The following is a 22,687-nucleotide window of genomic DNA, read 5'->3' on the forward strand; positions in this document are numbered from 1 at the left end:
CTGAAAAGAAAAATAAAATAATATTAGTAAGGGATCTTAAAAAGTTCAATATTGAACATCCACTGAAAAAAATAAATAATAATTAATGTTTAAATTATATAAAAACTGTGTCTTGTGATATTTTTTGTTGTTGTTGTTGTAATTTAAATTTAATAAATTTAGACAAAATTGAGTATTATTTTTTTTTTATTTTTTCAATACAATCAAACACGTACTTATTTTTTATTTTATTTTTTTGTTCGTTTTAATTTTTTTTTCTTAATATTAATAATAATAAATGTTTTTTATACTCATTAAGGAGACAAGTTTGAACAATTTTATGTACATTTTTGTATTAAAGATTAAAACATTTAAAATACATTGATTTGTAAAGATTTTTTTTCTTTTCAAAATTTACATTGAATCAATTTTGTACGAAAATTTTATTTTTTTTACATTTTAAGTACATTTTATGACACAAATGCATATTTTTTATAATTCTATTGTTTAAAATGATTGAAATTTAATATTTATATTTGTTTTAATATTAAATACTGGGCTTTCTATACATTTAAGGGGGTTTAAAATAATAATCTCAAATATTTAATAATGCACTGAAATGAGAAAAATCTTTCCTTTCTACCGGGAAAGTTTAATAATAATAAGCTGAAGTCTATTCTAGAGTTAAAACTTAATTTTTGTTACATGACACTACTAAAAATAACGATTTTTTGTGTAAAAATCTAACTTATTAAAAAACTATGAGATAAAACTTTGGATCAAATAGGATCAAATATATAAGGAAAATGTTTGTGATGCGAATACTTCATAGAAGTTCTAAAGTTAACATCAAAGTACATAATAATTTTAATTATTTTTAATGTAAATCTCGTTTTTCTTTTCATTTTCAGGGCTTTTTACTTAAAATGACTTGTTGCTGGTCATTCCAAAGTCGTCACTGGAGAGTTGTCCGCCCATCATGGCCTTTTTATTGCGTCTCGTGAGCAACGGCGGCAAGTTCGAGTGATGTTTTCGTACGTGAACGCCCAAATTTCCTCGTTGTTTGGCCTTGTAGGGGCAATAGGGACACTGGTGCGATGCCTCCTTGCCGCCACATTCAACATTTTCATGACGTCGCAACGTACTCTTCCACCGATATCGCTTTCCGCAGTGCTGACACGAATATTGTTTCGCATCGTCAGCGTCACTCATCGAATTTTCGCTCAAATGGATCTGATTCGGATCGAATTTGCTGCCATCGTGGAAGATTGTGTACTTGTCGGTATGCAAAACTGTCGGATCATTCGAGTTGGATGAGATGCTGTTGTTACTTTGGTCATGCGTCTTGAAACTGGTGGCTTTAAAGGTGTCCGAGAAGTGCACATCGTCCGGCAATTCAATGTCATCGATGCCCGTGTAATCCAAATCATCGACAATGCCAACGGGGAAGTCGCTGCTCGACGATTGGCCCGCTTGCGACGTCGAAGTTGGCAACGTAGCGACGGAATTACCGTCAAAGTCCGTAAATACTTTCAGAATTTGGGTGGGAAGGGTGTTGCTTGTCGTAACAACGCGGGGCGTCGTTTGTGTGGCAGCAACGGGAGTCGTTTGAATTGCCGCTTGGACCGGCAGAATCTTGCGTGTGATGAAAAATTGTTGTTGTTGCTGTTGTTGCAACGTGACTTGCTGTGGCGCAGCTTCGATGACATTTTGCGACGTCGTTTGCTGCAGTTGAGCACTCGGATTGACGAGTTTCGAGTATTTTATGCGCGGATGGGAGACTTTTTTCACCGGGATTATGGAAGTTGGGGTCGCCGCAACGACAGTTGGTGCTTGCACGGGCAACTTGGCGACCGCTAGTTGACCCAGAGGCGTTATGGAGACATTGGCTGACCGTTCGACTAGCTTTGGTTGTTGCTTTTTCGTTGAGATCGGACGAATTTCTGCAAAAAATTAATTAATCAACGTTAAAACTAAACTAAAAAAAGGAAAATTTTGCGAAAGAGACAAGATAAAAACTTCTAACATGCCAAAAATTCTGTTAGAAATCCTTATTTTTGTCGGTTTTGAAATACAAAATGATAGTAAAATAGAAAATTATACTAAAAAAAGCGATAAAGTTGGAGATTGTGTACTAAAAATAAATTCTTAATAGAAAATTAAACTAAATCTTAAAATTAAACACTACAAAATAAAATAAAACTTCATTTTTTGTTTTTAAAATAATTTTTAAACAAATATTTCTAAATAAATAATAATTAAATTAAATAGGAAAAAATGTGAAAAAGACAGAAAAGACCCAGAACCACCACCAGAGTCATCAGAAATTTCAACTTTACCGCATTCTTTGAACATCACGCCTCCTTTTTCGTCTTTTTTTAATGTCATAACTTGCTGATGGCCGATTTGTTGTTCCGGCAAGTCGTCATCTTTCTTAAGTCGCAACAAAACAATGCCTTTTTTCGTTTTTGACACCACAATATCGTTACTTTCCAAGAGACAGTCATTCAAGTCCGCTAACGTGAGCACGTCTTTCGATGGATCCGTTTTCGATGTTCCTGAAAAATTTGAATGAAATTGTTAATAAAAATTTTTTAAACTTAATTTTAATCAACTACCTTACTTTTTTATTTTTATTTATAAAAAATTATAATTTTAAAAATATTTACAAAAAATAATAATTAAAAAATGTTAAATGATACAAAAAATTGTGGGGGTTAGTATGAGTGAATTTAAGTTATTAGCATGATTTTAGATGATTTTGTTAGAAAAAAACACACACAAGGTTAGTTTAATTTAATTTTTTTTTTATTTTTAATTATTTTCAACTTTAATACTTCATTCGAATATTTTATGAGATTTTTTTTGAGAAAAAATCTTCATTTTATGTTAATAATAAATAACAATTTAAACTATTTTTTGGTTTAATTATCTAGCTCAGTCGTACTTCATCAATTTTTTCTGAAAAAAATAAAATTTTATCAATTTTTTAAAAAATTATAATTTTTTTTAAATCTCACCATTTTTTAACTTCCAGTCTCTTGCATTGCCATTTGATGCTTTGTCACAATGTGATGTTGCAACTGATTATTTCTCTTGCACCTCAACTGACAATAAGGACACGGAAATTTCGGTTCCTGACCGCATTCCAATCTCAAATGTCTTTGTAAATTTTTGCGTTGCGCATAGGAACTTTTGCATTTTGGGCACAAATGACGTTCTCCCGTCGCCTTTTTCGGTTGCATGTGTGACGGAATGCGCCTGACTTTGACTTTTCCATCTTTGGTGGTCACCATTTTCGCAACCAAGACATTTTCTTCGACAATTTCCGGCAAAGTCTCCGTTATTTCGTTCAATTCAGCCTTTATTTCGGGCAAAATCATCGATTGTTCGGTAAATATGGCAGTTTCGGGCTCCGAAGTTGTTGTGTCTCGTAAAATTTTGAGTTTATCATCCCATATTTTGACGTTTTCGTCGTCGATTTCGAGGATTTGGATGCCATCGGGGTCGAAATTGACCGGGAGATAAATTTTTCCACTGGATTCTTCGATGATATATTCTTCGGTCATGTAATTGCTGGATGTGGTGGCGACTGAAAAAGAATAATAAAATGATTTGTTAGAAAAATTTAATTCAAAAAAATGTTTTAACAGAAAATTAAACGTTACAGAGACATGAACTGTGCTAAAAATCGTTGAAAAGTAGGAAATAAGACACAATTTTTTACATTTTTTAAATTTATTATTTTTTTCTCATATCATAACTTTATGTTTCTCGGACATGTGATACTTGAGAGATTCTTTTCGCGTGTAAGCTTTATCACATATGAAACAAATGAACTTTTTTGGCACACCACACTCCAAACTGAGGTGTCGTTGGAGCGAACTAAGCAACTTGTAGGACCGACCGCATCCGTTAAGGCATTTGTAGACATTTTCGAGGGTGTCCCAGGAGGAGACTTTGCTATGGGCCGGCGACGGGTTGCTTAGTGACTTTGTACGTAATCGATGCGGTCCGATTGGCGTGATTGACAACATCGAAAGACTACCTGAGAATGATAAAAAATATTAAAAATTATTAGAATTTTATTAAAAATATTAAATTTTAATTATATTTACAAGAAATTAAAATATTTACATTTTTTATTTTAATATATAATAAAATATAATTAATAATGAAATATTTACAAATTAACATGCAAATACACCAAAAAAAAAAAAAAAATAAACATGTTAAAGACTTTTAACTTTTTATTCGATATTTAAATAAAAATATACATTTTTCTATAAAAAAATAAAATTATAAAATACTTACATGAAGGAAATATCCGAGACTCTCAACCACTGGGATGATTTTTTTTGTACATTTTATAATTTAAAAATATTTTTTTTTCTTCTAAAATTCATTCAATATATTTTTTTATTGTTTTCTTTTATAATTTTATTATAATAAGGTCTCATATGAGTTTGACTGTGTATATTTTGTTATCAACTATTTTCTTTGTTACTTTAAAAATATGTTTGTTCTATATGTTTGATGTGTTTTTTTTCTAACTGTACGTTTTTTTTTATTTATTTTTTTTTCTTTAATATTTGGTTTCATTACTTAATTCAATTTTCTCGAAGACAATATTTTTATTTTTTTTTTTTTGATGATACGTTCGAAACTTAAAATATTAATAATAAATTAGAAAATAATGTTAGTTGCAGTCGATTGATTTATTTTTTTTTTTAGTAAGAAGCGATAATTTTTTTTTTTCAAGTAAATCTTCGTAAAACGACTAGATTATGTTTTTTCCTTTGTTTAATATTAAAATAATAATTTATAATTCAATATATTCTAACAATGGCATCACTTTTAAGCATAAATAAATATATGTATATAAAATTTTTAAGAAAGCGATAACAAAGATAAAACATCTATTTATTAATTAAATATATCTTGAAGAAAATCAACAATTAATAACATTTGTCATTTTATGACGTATCTAGATTTTTTTTTGTAATAAATAATTAATAATTATAATAAAATTAGTAACAATAACAATAAATAACTAAGATTATTATTTTTAAAAATGACTTAGAATTTGACTATTATTTTTTTTAATTTTTTTGTTTTTTGGTATAAACACGAGTGCGGTGAAGTTAAATTGAATCAAAGGAACTATAATAAGTAATAATTTGTTAAGGAGTTTCATAAAACAAGGTTAGCTACCTACTAATAATAATTTGTTCTTTTTTTCTATATAAAAAAATCTCGTTAGTTTTATACTGCCTATCATAAATAAATATTATTTTTAACTAATTAATCAATAAAAACAACAACAACTAAAATCTTTTTTAAATATCAGCAACAACAAAAACAAGTATTTCTCCTATAACTTTTTTTTTCAAATATATAATTTATGTATATATATTTTTTTCGGTATTTGTATAATAATATATATTTTTAAATATATAAATATTTTTTTTAAATAAAATTTCTCTATTTTATACTTTTCTTGAGTATTTTTTGGGGACGCACTCATGAAACGTCCGAAAGAGCTCTCTTTGATATATATTTTTTTTTCTATATAATAATAATATATATTTCTTTGTTTTGTTTCTTTGGACCTAATTTCCTTGTTTTACTAGTTTCTTTTGGTATCAACTATTTATATGTTTATTATTATTATGACTGTGGCGTTTCTCTTGCAGTAATGACTAAAAATAGTATTTGATACAAACACCAGACTCTAAATGTCGTTTAAGGTGGGAGCCTTGCGAGAAGGCCTTGCCACACATTATGCAACGAAATTTTTTCATTCCGCCACATTCGTACCTTTTAAAAAAATATTCATGAAAAATAACAAAAAAAATATTTTTTTATTAATAAACTCACCTAATATGTCGTTGTAATGAACTGGCATCTTTGTAGGTTTTGGCACAATTGGCACGAGGACATCCGTAGCGTCCTTCTCCGTTAATGAGTCGACTCAAGTCGGAAAATTTTAAATTATACCAGATATCTTTGTATTCGAAACCATGATGATTGTACACTATTTGACCGCCAGTGCCGGCGCTAGCAGTTCCTGAAAAAATATTTTAAATTTTTTGTTAGTTTTATTTGTAAATTTTTATAATAATTTTACAGTTAAACATTAAAGATGATGATGAGATGATGATTTGAGACACAAAAAGGGGATGAAATTGTGTATTTTTGTATATTTTGAACTATTTTGGGTGGGTTGGGTCACATCAAAAAATTTTGAATTTAATTTTTTTTTTAATTTTTTTTATTATATATTTTTTGTTTTTTTTATTATTTCTTATCATTATATAATATATTAATTATTAATAATAAAGAATACTTTTTGTTTGTTTAATAAAAATAAATTATCATTATTGTCTTTGTGTATCATTATTTTTTGTTTGTCATGTTTTTAATTTTTCACATTTTATTTTTTTTTTAATAATATTTGGCTCAAATTGAGAATCTTAATAATTATTAATAAATAATGAAACTCAAAGGTTATAATCAGTTTTTTTATAAATTAATCGTATTTTGAGTATAATATTGTTTGTTTAATTCTATATGATTATAAAAGTTAATTCTAACTTAAAAAAGAAAGAAAAAAAATATAAAAATTATTAATAATATTAATTATCTTGTAGTACTTTGGTCCTGATTATTTCAATATTTAATGAATTATTTTTGCTATTTAATTTTTTTTAATAAAAAATGTATGATGGCTGGATTTCAAAAAGTTTCAATGGCACAATCGAATATTTGTATTTTTTTTTTTTTGTTAATTTTTGGCTAAAATGTCTACACTACAGTCGCCGTCCCTCCATTCTTTAAATGTTTCATGACATGGCACCGCAGATGATCTCGTCGGCGACTCTCGTGACTACAATAAGGACATTTAAACGTAACTATCGCTGGATTATACTGACATTCGAATTTTTTGTGCCGCACTAAGCTACCCTTGGCCGTGTACGATTTTCCACACAGATGACAAATGTAGCGATTTGGAAATTGCGATTGTGATTGAAAGGAGGAAGAAGATGTATTGGTAGTAAAATGACTATTATTATTGTTACGGTTAATACTTTGAGGCCTGAGGCTACAACTGTGCATACTAATAGCATCTAAAAAAGATACAAAAAAATTGGAAAGAGAAAAAATAACATAAGGAATGTTGTATGAATTTTTTTTGGATATGATTATTTTTTTTTAGTTTGCCAATATTAATAAAAAATTAGTTATGTTAAAAAAATGTGTTAGTTAAAAAAATATTCGGCCAAGCTTAAAAATAAAAATTAATTTAAGAGTAAAAATGCAAAAAAGTACAATATAATTAAAAATTTAAGGATAAATATTAATTAAAAGTAAAATATTAATATAACTTAAGGTTAAAAATGTCGTCTTTGGAATGAAATTTCTGTCATAACTGGTTCAAGTCTTCGATTTTTCGTGTATAGTACTTAAAAAATTAATTTTTAAAATTTAATGAGATAATAAAAATATCATATCATGGGGGATTTTACTAAAAATAACACTAAAATAAGTTAAAATAATATAAATAAAATGAAAATTAAGTCATTAACGTATAATGAGATCATATGAGAGCCCGATAATAATGTGCAAGATGATGAAAAAAGTAAGTTTGATATGTCTTTGGTGCATTTCCGGTACCCCATAGCGCCTTAAGTACTCGTGAAATTCGGAACATTGTTCATGGCAAAGTTCGTGAACAAATATTTCAAGTTCTGAAAGGTCCGCAACGTCATATCAGCCGGAATTTTATTGGGATCAAAGCCTGCCGCCTCATCCGTAGCAGCATGCGAAAAGTCTAGAGGCACCATATTCTCCAAGGCAGTGGGCATTTCTTGTTTCATCATCAACGCATCGACGGAAAAGCGATCTGCATTGCTTGTGGGCGTCGTGGTCATCGTAATCGAAGGCATCAAAATGTTCGCATTTGGCAATTCCGGCATATTTTCGCCATCGGTGTCGGTGTTTTCGTGTTTCATTGGCATGTGTGCGTGATGCTGGGGTGACGGCAAGTGGGTGAGGGTCACGGAATTGCCGTTAAGTAGCTTGGGAATGCCGTGTTTCGAGCTCAAATGACGCACCAAGTGATACTTTCGACGGAATTTTGACGGACAGTATTCGCAGTGGAAGCGTGGCGGGATGCCGATGCACTCGTCACGCATGTGGCGTTGCAGATGTCGCTTGCGCAAGTAGCTTTTGTTGCAGACGGTGCATGGGAAACGCTCGGTACCTTCGTCGTGTTTCGTGTTAAATTTGAGCTCTGCCATTTTTCGTGTGTTTTTGTGTGTGTGTCAGTGTTTAGTTTGATTTTTTGTTAGATTTTTTTGGGACAAACCGAAAAATAAAAGAAAAAAATATGGGAAAATGTTAAAAAAATGAAAAGAATATTAAAATGAATTAAATGAAAGAACAAAAAAAGCAACTAACTAAAAAAAAAATCGAAAAAAAAAATAAAATAGCTCTACAATACCACACAACGTGCATCTAAGTGTCAAGACTAAGTAAATGAGAGAAGAGTAAAAGATAAATTTCGTATATCACACCGCTTTATTTCAATAAAATCTCCTTAAACAAGTATCAATAAATATTTACATGTCAAAATTACAAGCTAGTTAATTTTTAACAATGACTCCGTGTTTTTTCTTTAAATGCATTTTCAGGTCGTACTTCCACGTGCACCGAAAGTCGCAATGCACGCACCGAATCTCGTTCGATGCCTTGGCAGTGGCACACAAAGCGGAAGACGAGCCGAAAATTGGCGGCGAAAAGGGAGCGGGTTGACTGTAACGGCGTCGTCGACTACTGCAGACCCGAATGACGACCGATGGATCGTGAAAAAGTGGCGATGATGCGTAAAATGGGACAATATCTGCAAAAACATTGAAATACAAATTCATGGGAGTCAAACCGAATAAAAAATTTTTGAATGTTTTTCTCAAAAAAATAAATTTATACGAAAAAAATGAACGAAAGACGTGAAAAGAAGAAAACTTCATTCAAGTAATTTTTTGTAATTAAAAAAAAATTAAAGAAAAAAAATTGTGGGGGTGAAATTTGGTGAAAAATAATATAAAAAATGTCAAAATTACGTGAATGAAGTTGGAAAAAGTGAGACCCGTATTCCCTTAAATGTATTTAAATGATGTTATTTACACAGAATGATATTTTGATTTTTATGTAAGCCATCACAGGAAAAAGAGAGATAATACTAATGAAGCTTCATTCAGATATTTTGAGACATCAATGAACGATATTCGAGGATGAAAAATCGAGTTCTGGGAAAAAAATTAAATTTTTTGTTATCAACTCAGAATTTTTCTCGAGAAAATTGATGTTTTTGGGACCAAAATAAGGATTTTAGAGCAAAAATCACGAATTGGGATCAAAAATTAACGAAAAATGAGACCGAAAGAAAAATTTCTTGAGACAAAAATTTTAATGGGATGAAAAATAAACGAAAAGTGAGTCCAATATGGATTTTCTGAGACAAAAATCTCGAATGTGGATCAAAGGGAGACCAAAAATCGCAGGATTATCAATAAAAAAGGATTGAATTCAACTAGAAGTTCGAGAAAAATCCACAAAATGTGTAAAAATGTTCGAAAAATTAACATTTTTCTTAATGTTAGGTTGGGCAAGGACATCATCGCTCTCTCTGAAAAGTCCTTTTGTGGTTTTTAAAAATTTTCAAATAAAATCTCAATTATTTTTTCTTTAAAAAATTTTTTTTTTTAGATTTTTAAGCACATTTTGGGATTTTTCTCAAATTTTCTACTTGAATTTAAAAAAACTCCTCTCCATAAAACTAAAAATTGAGTAACGAGAAAATATTTACAGAAAAAGTAAAACAAAACAAAAAACATATTTTTGACTTCAAAATATATTTCCACCCGTTTTTGATACAAAACAAGCCAAACGACCTTTTTTGTATCAAGAACGAGCGATTTCTTTATTTAAATTCGATTTTCTTTTATAATAATTCTTAAAACTGTGTTCTTAACAAATGAATATTTACAATACAAAATGCTATTTTTCTAGGTTTGATCAAATTTTTTAACTGATTTTTGCAATTATGTAACTCGTGATAAAAAACAATCAAAAAGTGAGGCAATCACGAAAGTTGGTGGGTATTTTTAATAAAAAATGGCTCAAACAAGATAAAATTATTTGCAATCACGTCGCTTTTTGATTAAAATTTGAATTTTTTTTTGTGTTCGGTTAACTTACCTTTGATCAAAAAAGTATAAATTATAATTTTTAACAATAAAATTTCAAGGAAGATATATAAATTCTAGTTTAATGCCTCATTTTTTGGGATGAGGTTTCTATTGTGGCACAAAATTTCTCGTTTCTTAATTCAATCTCTTGTAATTTTCTTATAACTGTTCGTAGAAACTGTGTAATTTTGCCTCGTGCGACCGCAAAATGTCACGTCTTGCAAACTTCTTGCCGCACACCCGACAAGCGAACTGCTTATCGACCCCGCACTCGTACCGAATGTGCCGAATAAGGGTGCAAGGTAGCGAGTAGAAGCGCGAACATCGCGGACACTTGAGATTATTGGAGCCTGAACTTGAATAAAATTGCTCTAGCTGTGCATTGTGAGCGGCTGTGCTGCTAGAGCTACTATCCTTTAGCAAGTCCAGTTGCTTTAAGAGACGGTATGTCGCTGCAAGTAAATATGAGAGAACAAAGGAAGCGGTTGTGGTGATTCATTTTTCCATTTAAAATTATTATTATTATAAATATTATTCATAGATTTAGAAAAAAATGTATGAAAAATATGAAGCAATGAAACAAATTGCAATTTTTTTTTCTGTCAATCTACTAACAAAACGGGATCAGTTGTGGGTGCTCTTTTTCAATCAAATCAGTTTTTGTTAAATTTATTGTATTTTTTTTTGTGCGTTAAAAAAATAAGTTAGTATAAAAATTCAAATAATACAGAAAAAATATTTAATATAATAAAATATATGAAATGAGTGTAGTATGTTTTTTGGGGGTATTTTCGTAAAGTTTTTGTAAAATTAAACCTTTTACAAAACATATTTCTAATGATCATTCCTTTTATATAGTATAAACCTCTCATATTTTTATATCTTCCTTGAAATTCTTGTTATTTATCTTAAATTTAATGATAATCAGCAAGACTTTCATACATAAATTTCATGCAGGATAAAAGTAAAATAGGTTTCAGCATCAAAGGAAACCACAAAATCGTTAAATTTGGGTTTTTGTTTCGTATCTGACATCAAAAGATATTAAAATGATGGATAATATTTGTACGGAAATTAAGGTATGAGAGACAAAATATTAAAATTTATGTATGAAAGTTACTTGATGAACTTTTTTTTATAAATAATAAACTTTGAGCAAATGTAAAAAATGGAAAATCTCGTAAAAATTAAAATATTTTTGTGGAAATTAATGTGGTTCCAGATAATTTTTATATAAAATTTTTTATTTAATTTTTAATTAAAGTTCTTAGAAAAATTTGACCATTTATCGTTCACAATTTTTATATTAAATTATTATTTTTATTTATTTTAAATTTTAAATAAAAAATAATTAATAAATTTTAATTCATATTTTTTGGCTTTGAAATACTAATGAAAAAAAATATTTATAAAAATTAATTTACTTGAAGAAAATTTTAATAAAAATTTAAATAATTTATTTAAAATTTGAATAATTCAATTCAATTCAATAAAATAAATTTAATTTAATTATTTTAATAAAATTTAAAAAAAATATTAAAAAAATTAATTCATTTTATTTTAAAAAATAAATTAAATTAAAATTTTAATTAAATTCATTAATTTTTAACTAAAATATAATTTTAATTTTTAATAAATTTAATTTTAATATTTTTTATTATAAAATTGTAAATTATTGAAATTCGTAAGTTCAAAATTGTTTTTTTTTTAATAAAAATTTTTGATTTATGAAAGTCTTAAAATTTGTTTAAAATACCATAAATAACGATTTTCCATTTATAAAATAATTTTTACGAAACTTTACCATTTTCATTGCTTTCTTTAAACAATTTCTTGTCACAATCCTTCCATCATCTTCAGTGAACATGGCCTATGTTCACTTATTTTTTTCGTCATCTCAGCTGAAAAGCAATTTATGAATTTCGAGAAATGTTTTTTTTTGGGACGAGTGAAACTTTGGGCAAGATTTCGAGACATGGGTAAGACACAGTTGCATTGAGAGGGCGGGCATGAGATTTTTTTGAGAGGATTTTATGTAAAAAAGTAAGGAATAACATCAATTTGAATTAATTAAATGTTATTGCTCAACTTGGTACCGATACGATAACCAAGAAGTAATACTTACTGTGAAAATTAATTTTTAAAACTTTTTCACATCGACCATCAACTTTTTTTTTTACCTCACTGCTGAATTTAATCGTAAAAATTAAATAAAGCAGCTACAAATCCAGGAATTGGGACATCATTTGTTCCTTCGGCAGCTTCCAGTGACATCTTTTGGTTTTTTTTTTTAATTTTTTATTCACTTTTCACTTTTAAATATTTAAATTTGGCTCATTTTATCGTAAAATTAATAATAAAATGAGTCCGGACCGTAGTTGAAGCTCCAATAAAAAAATTTTTATTGAAAAATTGTTTTTTTTTTATTTTATTAAAACTTCAACAATTATCGATTTAAAAAAATTTAATGCCAATTAAAAAAAATTATAAAAAAATGATCCGCGAATCAATTCGAAATTTAAAAAAAAAATATTAAAAAAATTTACAAATTTGGAAAAATCTTAAAAATAATATAATTTTGCATGCAATCCGTAACCGTGTTCGTAAATTTAATTTTTTCTTTGTACAAATTGGATTTTCTGTACACACATTACAAGATTTTGCTTAACAAACTAAATGTCTTATAATAAATAAATCAGGGAGTTTTTGAGTTTTTTTTAACTAATTAAAAATAATAAGAAATTGGGGGTGGTTTTTGGATGAAAAATTAAGTAATTCGCGCGTGATGTCGAGACAACATGACGATATTTCCACAAACAAGGACAGAGAAGAGAGATTTTTTCTAAATATTTTTTTTTTTGTGTAAAATGATGTTTTTTTATGATGGATGTGTGTGCGATATGTGTGTGAGTAGTAATAAATATATAAAATTAAGATGTGAACAAAGTAAAAAAAAAAATTAGAAAAATTGTCGTTTTATATATAAATAGGAATGATAATTAAAAATGTGTGTTGATACTTAATCTTAAGATTATTGAAATATAAAAAAGATTTTTCATCTTTTTCTTTTGTGTAATATACCCCCAACTAATAAATATTAATAAAATTAAATTATAATTTAATAAAAAAAAAAATATTGATAATTTTAACTAAAAATAATGAGAGATGCTACACAATCACCAATGTATAATTATAGTAATCATAATAATAATAAATAAATAACAACTTTTTAAAGATAAGAAACTTTTTGAAGAGGTTTCTCATCCAAAAAGTTTCTTTTTCTTTAACATCGCAGTTCCAAGTGAGACGATTTTTAAAAAAATAATTCAATTTTTATGAAGATTTTTAAAAAATTTCTGGGGGTTGAGGGACTTAAATGACTAGAATCGGTCTCATTTGTCACTGCGATGCTCCCAAGCACCATGATATTACATGAAATAATTAAAAATATGAGGAAACGACGAAGGCATCGAGACATTTTTGTACGTTTCGGTCGCGAATTTTTAGAAAAATTATAAAAAAATTAATTTTTCAAAGTAAGAAATCGTGAAAAGTGTACAATTATCTCCCGTTGCCTTATGGTGTCGCTTCAGTAATGAAATTTCGGGCCTACCTTGTGCGTCTCGGGGTTGTCCTCCATCTTGTCCCATAAATCCTTCGTCTTGTGATCGTTCCATTGGCCAGTTTCCGTATCCTAAATAATTTTTTTTCGTCAGTTTTGTGGTGAAAATTAAAGAAATATTGCAGAATTTACCTGAACTTGATCCTTCGCCGCCGTGACTCGGGCCTGCCTGATCCATGTCGTCCATCATATCTTCGTCATCCAAGGTCAGATCTTCGACAGGTTCATTGCCCTCGTCATCCTCGTCGTCGTCATACTCATTTTTTGGTTCGATCATAAGTTCCGAGTGTGTTTCGTCGCCAGCCGTGTTGCGTTTGCCATCTTTGCGTGCGTTGTTTGCCTGTTCGTGGTGATGATCGTCAACGTGTTCGGCTGCACTGTCAATGCCAGCTGCGTCCGCGGTTTTGTTTTGATCATGGTCAGTCTTTTTGGTAACGGGCAATACAATTGGGGTGGAGGTAGCAATGTTATTTGTGACATTACCAGCATTTGCAGCAATGGCACCTGCAGCAGCGATATGAGGTGTTGTATGAGAATGTGACGAGGAATTTGAATGTTGTTCGTGATTATCTGCGGAATGAAAAAAAAATTTGTTTAGTCTCGTCTCGAGATATTTTTAATTTTAGACGACTTAATTTAATTATTTCACTTTATTTTAAAATTTAATTTTTTTGATATATTTTTTTTTAGAATTGAAATATCAAAAATTAATTAATGAATTAAATTAATTTAATTTTTTTTATTTATTTTTTTTAAATTTAATTTTTAAAAATATTTTTTTTTATTTATATTTTTTCCAAGTTTTTCTGTTTATATTAAAATAAATTATTTTTTTAATTAAAAATATTTTTTTTTTATTTTTTAAATAGTTTAAAATTTTGAAATAATAATTTTAAATAAATTTAAAAATTTTTAAATAATTTTTATTCACGTTGTTTCAAAATTTGAACAAAAATTAAAGAAAATAAAATAAATTAAAATTTTATTTAAAATGGAATTTTTCATGGATTTTCAATTAAAAAAAATCAAAATTTGTCATATTTGACAAATTTTTTCTTTTTTTTTCGAAAAATTCGAAAAGAGATGACATAAAGTAAAAAAATAAATTTTTTAAAGGAAAAAAAAAATACTCACCTAATACATTGTTCGCGTCTATGCTTCGTCTCCGTCCAATTTTTTTGCGTTTTCGCGATGGACTGGTGGAGCCCTCGCGTGTCACCGTCGACAAATCTGTGTCCAAATCACCGCCAAGCAATTGCTTGCGCTTCGCATCGCTAATCGTGAGACCACCTTTGGGTCCTGCAGGTACTGGTGGTGGTGGCTTCACGAGGTTATCGGCTTTATTGGGCACGGAATTGCTCCGGTTGTCAGACAAGCCCTTGATTTGTAATGATTCGGCCGCCTTCAACAATGCCGCCAATTGGTCCTGTGAAATATTTACTTCGCCCCTGTACATGTAGTCCATCATGGCTCGAAGCTCTTGAAATTTGACATCTTTCAATATGAAAATAGGATGTTTGTCGTATTGTTGCGATAATAAAGCCTAAAAAAATGCCAAATTTCATTAAAAATCACGAAAAAGTCGCGAAAAAAATTAAAAACTTACAGCAAAATACGGACTGCAGGCGGACAATACTACTTTATGCGCTTTCAGGAATTTTCCTTCGGCAGCTAGTGTACAATCTACAAGTGTTCCATTCTCTAGTAATGTATCGAACACCGATATAAGTGTGCTTTGGTGATTGTTCCATCGGAGACAGAACTGTTGATCGTCATCCATTTTGTTGGGTAATTTGTGTGTCTTGTAAATATATATGGTTCAATTATTTCTGCAAAGAAACAACAAAAAAAACACAAAATTAGCAAAATACAATAAAAAAACGAGAGACAAGTCATTAAACCTGTCTCGTCATGCAAAAAACGTCATCAAATATAAACCGAGACCACCTAATTTCCCCCCTTCGAAAGAATGTGAAAACTTAAAGAGGTCAAATTCTCTCTTTTTTTCACTCACACGAACGCAAAAACTAATTTTTTGGCAACAAAGGGAACCAAAACATCGAAAAATTTCCTCTTATTCCACTACAAACGTCTTCATCGCACTACACACCGACATATTTATGCAAATTAGTAACTCGGATGAAATCATCGTCTGCTTCTCGCGATTGTAACACACATATTTCTGCGCGTCTATACAAAAGTCACATATTTTGTCGCGCGCGGTACATATGTCCGCGTCGTCGTCGTCGTGTCATATCATGTTAATTTTTTATCGCGCAATTTTGTTCAGCTTGCCTGATTTTCAGCGACAAGCCACAAAAATGACTCAAAAGACAAAAATATGTTACAAGAACAAAACAACATCATCAACGGAGGGTGAACGGTGACTTGCGTTGTTGTTGTTTTTTTTTTGCATTAAAAAAAAAAAAAAAAAAAAAAATAAAAAAAAACTCGATAGATAGATATAGATACATTTATAATAATGCAGTATAGAGATTGGCGTACAACACATATTTAATAATAAAAATACAAAGTTCAATGTCAGTCATTATCATGGCCAGATTTGTTTGGTTTCTAAGTGTGCGGATGCATATTAGATGAATATTTTAACATATATATCGGTTTGTTGTTTGTGATTCGGTTCGGGTTTTGGTCTTACGGCATACTAGATTTATCGATTAAAATGTATAATTTTGTCGATGGAGAGAGAAATTCTGTCCGTTCCGTTACAACATTAACATTTTTATATTTATACAATAAAATAATGACGGTGCCAAACCCTTTTTTCTCTCTTTTCACGCGTCTTCTTGCTTAAACATTTATTGTTAAAAGGTTTAAACTTTTTCATTTTAAATAATAATAATCATAATATTAATAATAAAAATAATGATCATCATCATATTTGTATTTTATTTATGTCTCTCTTGTAACTTTTGCACACACACATAAAATTTATGATCGTATTTTGAAGAAACAACAATTTTTTTTTACAAGACTCAATTACAAGCCTCACCTACTTACTTAACAAAACAAAAAAAAAAAATAAATAAAAATCTCGAAGAAAATATTTTTTTTTTAAATCTGTACTTTTTATGTCCATAAATTTTAATAATCGTCGCTTTTTTTGCTTAAAATGTAAATAATAAATAGATTTTTCGCTAATATTAATAATAATAGTGCGAGAAATATAATATTCATGACTAATAATAAAATTCATGCCAAACTATTTATTTTATAGCTACGTGTTTTTTGCTGCATTTTGCAACTTTTTACATAAAAATAGTGACCTAACGTCACAACTTACATAAAATCATGAGGGCATTAACATTAAACGGGCACTTAATGCACAAAAAAAAAATTAATCATAGAGAAATTTCCTGAATCCACATTGGAAAATTTATGATGATGATGACACATAAAAAAAAGTTCAGTCGTAAAACGAACCACGTCTTACATTGGAATGTCACAACAACACACACACATAATTTACTATTAAAAGTGTAAATATGTGTAATGAATATTAATGAAATTTTTATGTAAAAGAAGCTTTCTAATGCGAAACTCGACGAAAAAAAGACACAAAAGTTCGATTGATTGCTATTAATGAAAATGACTTTGAAGTCCCTTGCCAGGCAACATTGTAAGAATTCTCGTGTGTGTAAATTTTGTAAGCAAATAAAGGTAAAAAGAGCTTACGTCATGCATTTATATGCTTTTTGTCGACATTAAATGTTAATTTATGTGGCTTTGAAACATTAAACATAGTCGTAAATTATATTTCTTGAAAGTATATGAGGTGTGAGAGGTCATCGAGTGGCATCGACGAGTGCATCGTTAACGACAAATACTTATTGCAAAGAACACAAAAATTATTATTTACAAGAATTGGTGGCCTTGTGGCATGAAAAATAAATACAGAGCTTAATGTTTACATGTTTAAGGCCGAAAATGTAGTAAATAGGTAATCCAGATGATCCTTCACGCAGCTGCGATTTTTTTTATTGTTATATTCTACAAGTTAGTTATGTTCCGATATTAGGCAAGAACAATTTTTAAAAATGTTTTATATTATTTTTAACCGTAAAATGTTAGAATGTTAAGATTTTGTGCATTTTTTCATATTTTTGTTTTATTATTGATATTTTTTTTTAATTTTATTAATTATAAATAATTAATTAATAATTAAATTTTCATAAAATAATATTTTTTTTTATAAAAATATATTGAAAATCAATGTAAAAAGTTAAATTTTTTTTTATAATAATATAATTTATAATAAATATTTTTAAAATAACATTGACTTTTTACATTGATTTTTAATATATTTTTATAAAAAAATATTATTTTATTAATTTTCAATTTTTTTTTTAATAAAAATATATGTATTAAAAATTTGTACAATAAATAAATTAATAAAAATATTTTTTAATAACAAAATTCTTTTTAAAAAATTAAAAATTATATATTTTTTTATTATAAACATTATAAAATATAACAAATATTTAAAATTTTTAGCAATTTATGAATTATTTTATTTATTTTCAACTTAAAAAAATTAAAATAATCATAATTTGACTTTTTAAAAAAATAATTAGGATGAAATATGAAACATTTTTAAAAATTGCATTCACCTTAATATAATAATAATGTCGAAAAAACATAATCGGATTACTCACAATTCAACAATAATGATAAATGTAATGTTTTAAAAATTCATTCTTTTTTTCTGGGCACAAAAAAAAATATATACAAAAAAAATATTAAGCATCATCTTTAAAAAAAAATGATGACACAAAAAAACATTAAAAAACGCACCTTTTTTCATGAAGTTATATTTATTTTATTTTATTATTTTGCACTTTTTTTTATTAATATTAATGATATTCACAAATTTATTGTAATATCCATTTATATTTTTTTATGAAAATGCGCGCAAAAAAAAGCTCAATGATATTGAATGCGATGGTTAAGTCAAACTAAATTCAACTCATGTGAACTGTACCCATAAAAGCTCTGCCTTGTACATTTGTAGTTGTTGTAGGTAATTATACATTCTTTGTTTACTTGGAAAATAATTTTATACTTATTACATTTATTATACGAACCATTATAAATTATAATGTGTTGTAAAATAGTTCTGTATGTTGTTTTGTTGTTGCTTTATGTATATAAAATGTATATTTTGTGTGCACACAAAATTAACATATTTTTCAATAACAAACATCATCGTATAAAATTGTATCGAATGTTACTTGTAAATAATAATAATTATAACTATGACGACAACTACTAACTTGCCATGTATGTTTCATATAGATTTTGTGTAAAAATGCATACCAAACTTCAATATTATGAATTTAAAGAAACATAAGGAATTTTTTCAGTTGTTTTTGTGTCTCTCTCGATAGCAAGAGAATAAATAAACAAATTGTTTAGTGAACTGTAATGAATGTAAAACATTTATCAAACATGATTTATTATATACAACACAATAATATATATGTATAATTTGAATACAAATACAGGTATCAGAAGTCATGTCATGTTCTAACACAGCCGCAGTCGTCGTCGTCGTGCGTCGCAGCCAAACAAGTTATAATTATAAGTTTATTCAGATTTTCCACAAAGTGACTCACTCACACATCGCAACGACAACGCCTTCATACAAAAATCTCGAAGCCAACGACGACGACGACAACCAAATACGTTAGTTTGATCATTAATTTCATTAAGGAATTGAAAATTAACAAACAGAGCTTACAAAAAAAAAGATAATCAATTTTGCGTCTCTTCACATCTTTGTGTCATGTCTTTCGTTCGCTTTAAATGCGATAGAACGAAAAAAAAAGTTTCTTTTTTGTGGTGTCGTCACTCATCTCGCGTCTCTTGTATTTGTATAAAAATAAAATTTTAACTGTAAATTGGAGCCACGAATTATTTTTCTTTTCTCTCTCTCGCTGTTGTGTGTGACTGACGACGGTGGCACACATCTTACAACATGGCGACTACTCGTTTGATCGACATCCAGATGTAAAGTCTGGTTTTAATCTCTTTTTTAAGGCTGCTTTGAATGTGAACTTTTTTCACCATTTGAAAAGTTGGATTTAATGGAGCAAAATTATTTTAAAATTTAGTTGCAATTTTTTATAATTTTTTTTTAAATAAAATTTAAAATTTTTTAAACAAATAAAAAAATTATTTAATAAATTTTTAAAAAATATTAAAATATTTATTTAAAATTAAATTTTATATTTAAGAAAAATTTTCTCTCAAAAAAAAATAGTTTTCATAAAATTACTATTTTTATTTTATTTATTTATTTTTTTGTATAAAAAATATATTTTTTTTTATTTTTAATAAATATTAAATAAATAATTAATTTTTTTTATTTAAAAATTAATAAATATTTTTTAAAATAAAAATTAAATCATTTAAATTTTTGGGATCAAAATTAAAACTTATTTTAAATAAAAAAAAACTTAAAAATAAATAAATAAAAAATAATAAATTATTTTTTTTATTAAAAATTTGTTTTCATAAATATTAAAATTCAAAATAATTTAATTTTTATGTATTTTAAAAATTTTTAAATAAAACTTTTTAGAACAAAATTCTTTAAATTAAACTTTAAACAGCCTAACTTACAAAAAAAATGTGGTCAATAGATTAACTCGCTTAAAATTTCATTCAGAACCACAATTTAGTTGTGTGGAATTAATAATAATCTCTTTTAGTTTTATTTTTTTTTTCGAGAGAGGAACGAACGAAAAACATGTGACCCAAAAATTCAAAAACTTTTTATATTATATGGCTGCCCTCAACTTTCATTTGTATGTTGAAGCACATAAAAAAAATCAACACCAATGAAAATTTACCACGTCGAAGCACTAAAAACATAAAAAGTGTGTATTTATAAGGGAACACACATTTTAAACATGATTAAATAAAAAAAATATAAGAAAAAAATTTTCTCGGGTAAACAACTGCCATGCTGCTGCTGGCTGCTTGTTCGCTATTAATATCTCCACATATCTCCATGAGATGTTTGCCAAGAGTTATTCATTTAACGTACGACGACGACGATGAAAAAAATCTTCCATAGCATACTTTCCGAGTTACATTCTTTTGTGTGTAAGTAAATTTTTGTATTTCTGTATATTGACGACTTTTATTTGCCAGACTCCACAATTCATGTAGAAACCTACACAAGTACTTCGAGGCATCGGAGAGCAATTTCCTTTTGTGTGTTTTGTAGATTTATAATTCTTTTATACTTTTTTTTTTATTTTATTATTATTATTAAAAGCGATTCTTGTGCATGTAATAATGCCATGTGTATCGTATTTAATTTCAATTCTCAGACACACATGCGAGCTTTGTGGAGTGTAAGGTTTCATCATCGGTCTGTTTGCCACGAAAAACGAGAGAAAAATCAAAAAATATTTTTTTCTCGTTTCGAAACAGCTTCATCATCGACACCACACCCTGCGAACATTTTTTTTTCGCGTTGTTCTTCACGGAGACTAGAGACTTGAGTTGTTAAAATAAATGCTTTTGCGAGATTTGCATGACATAAATGATGAATGTTGTTATTTTGTGTGTAAAAATAATCGTATGCACTTGAAATGACTTTGTATGACGAGAAATTAATGAACTTTGGTCGGGAACCAGCCATCATTATTATTATTGTATATTGACGTTACTTTGTATGTAACTCCACTTCTTCCTACGAACACATGCAAGAATAAATTTCCACATCATCATCATCATCAGACGAGCAACAAAAAGTTTTCTCCTACAAAGTTGATCGCCGCGCACAATTGTTTGCGACTGTGTGCGCGCCAAACTCAAACCAACAAATAAATATGTTCTGAAAAAACGCTCGTCACAAAGAGTTGTGTGTCATAAAAAAAAAAAAAATAAAAACCACAAAACACAATGCCTTGACTTGACTTGACTCGGCGATCGTTGCATATAAAATTGATTTTTCACAAGGCAACGACGACGACGACTACAATTACTTGGCATTAGCAAACACTTTTAGTATGCTCCTCGCACAGCACAACAAAATGCATGAAAACCGCACATCCGTGCTGCGTTGCTGCTTACAACGGCACAAAAATGTCTGTATTTCGATTTAGTTTGCCGTACACGACATAAGAGAGCATGTGACGCAGCGGAAATTTTAAATTTAAATACGGGGCTATGATGTGTGTTTGTGCTTTTTTAATGCTCTTTGCTTACTTTAAATTTTCAGTCAGAGTTATTTTTATACACGTTCGGTTACTTCGTCGTCGTCGTTGTCGTAAAATGATGATGATGCCAGCGATTTTCAAGCGTAACTTGAAAATATGTACTCAGGGTTTCGAGTATTTGAGCGAAAAATTTACTGTGAAACTTGAACTTTTTTCCGATCGAGGACGGAACAAGTTTAGTTTTTGTCACATTTTCAATAGAATTTAATTTTTTATTTTCAAGAAAATTATTATTATTATTTTTTTTAATTTAAAAAAAAATTATTTAATTTTAGGTCAATTTTTAAATTATTTATTGTTTAAATAAATTTTTAAAATTATTTATTTTTCAAATTAATAAAAATTAAAAAAAAAATTTCAGTCAATTTTCGTTAAATTAAATTCAAAAAAAAAAAAACTTTGAATTTTCAAGTAATTTTTTTTTTAATCGGGATTTTTTTTATTTTAAATAATTTTTTAATTTTAATAATATACAATTTTTAAGCAAAAAATTAATTTAATTTTTTATTACCGATATTATTTTAAAAATATTTAAATTATTAAAAAAATAATTATTTTTCGATTTTTTTTATATTATA

At 28.1% G+C, this 22,687-nt stretch overlaps 1 protein-coding gene across 2 annotated transcripts; it reads right to left on the reverse strand.

Annotated features, from left to right (window-relative positions):
- Positions 1–557: 557 nt before the first annotated feature.
- On the reverse strand, positions 558–15,702 carry LOC134836545 (longitudinals lacking protein, isoforms F/I/K/T-like). 2 transcript variants are annotated; one of them, XM_063851731.1, is made up of 6 exons: positions 15,461–15,702; positions 14,989–15,397; positions 13,987–14,424; positions 13,846–13,926; positions 2,319–2,537; positions 558–1,922 (listed from the first exon to the last, which is right to left on the reverse strand). In XM_063851731.1, the coding sequence occupies exons 1-6, from the start codon at positions 15,632–15,634 to the stop codon at positions 901–903; spliced, it is 2,343 nt and encodes a 780-aa protein (XP_063707801.1). In that variant the 5' UTR covers positions 15,635–15,702; the 3' UTR covers positions 558–900. The 2 variants fall into 2 exon arrangements, with proteins under 2 accessions (XP_063707801.1, XP_063707802.1); XM_063851732.1 differs by lacking the exon at positions 2,319–2,537 and having other exon boundaries at positions 561–1,922.
- Positions 15,703–22,687: the final 6,985 nt, after the last annotated feature.

Source organism: Culicoides brevitarsis, unplaced genomic scaffold, assembly GCF_036172545.1.
Source record: "Culicoides brevitarsis isolate CSIRO-B50_1 unplaced genomic scaffold, AGI_CSIRO_Cbre_v1 contig_60, whole genome shotgun sequence".
NCBI classification, from domain to species: domain Eukaryota; kingdom Metazoa; phylum Arthropoda; class Insecta; order Diptera; family Ceratopogonidae; genus Culicoides; species Culicoides brevitarsis.

Excerpts from the sequence above, each read along its gene's own strand:
- LOC134836545 (XM_063851731.1), bottom strand. The coding sequence starts at position 15,634 with ATGGATGACGATCAACAGTTCTGTCTCCGATGGAACAATCACCAAAGC. Across the intron at positions 15,398-15,460 it reads CCTGCAGTCCGTATTTTGCT|GCTTTATTATCGCAACAATA; the intron begins GTAAGTTTTTAA and ends GCATTTTTTTAG. Across the intron at positions 13,927-13,986 it reads CGGCGAAGGATCAAGTTCAG|GATACGGAAACTGGCCAATG; the intron begins GTAAATTCTGCA and ends AAAATTATTTAG.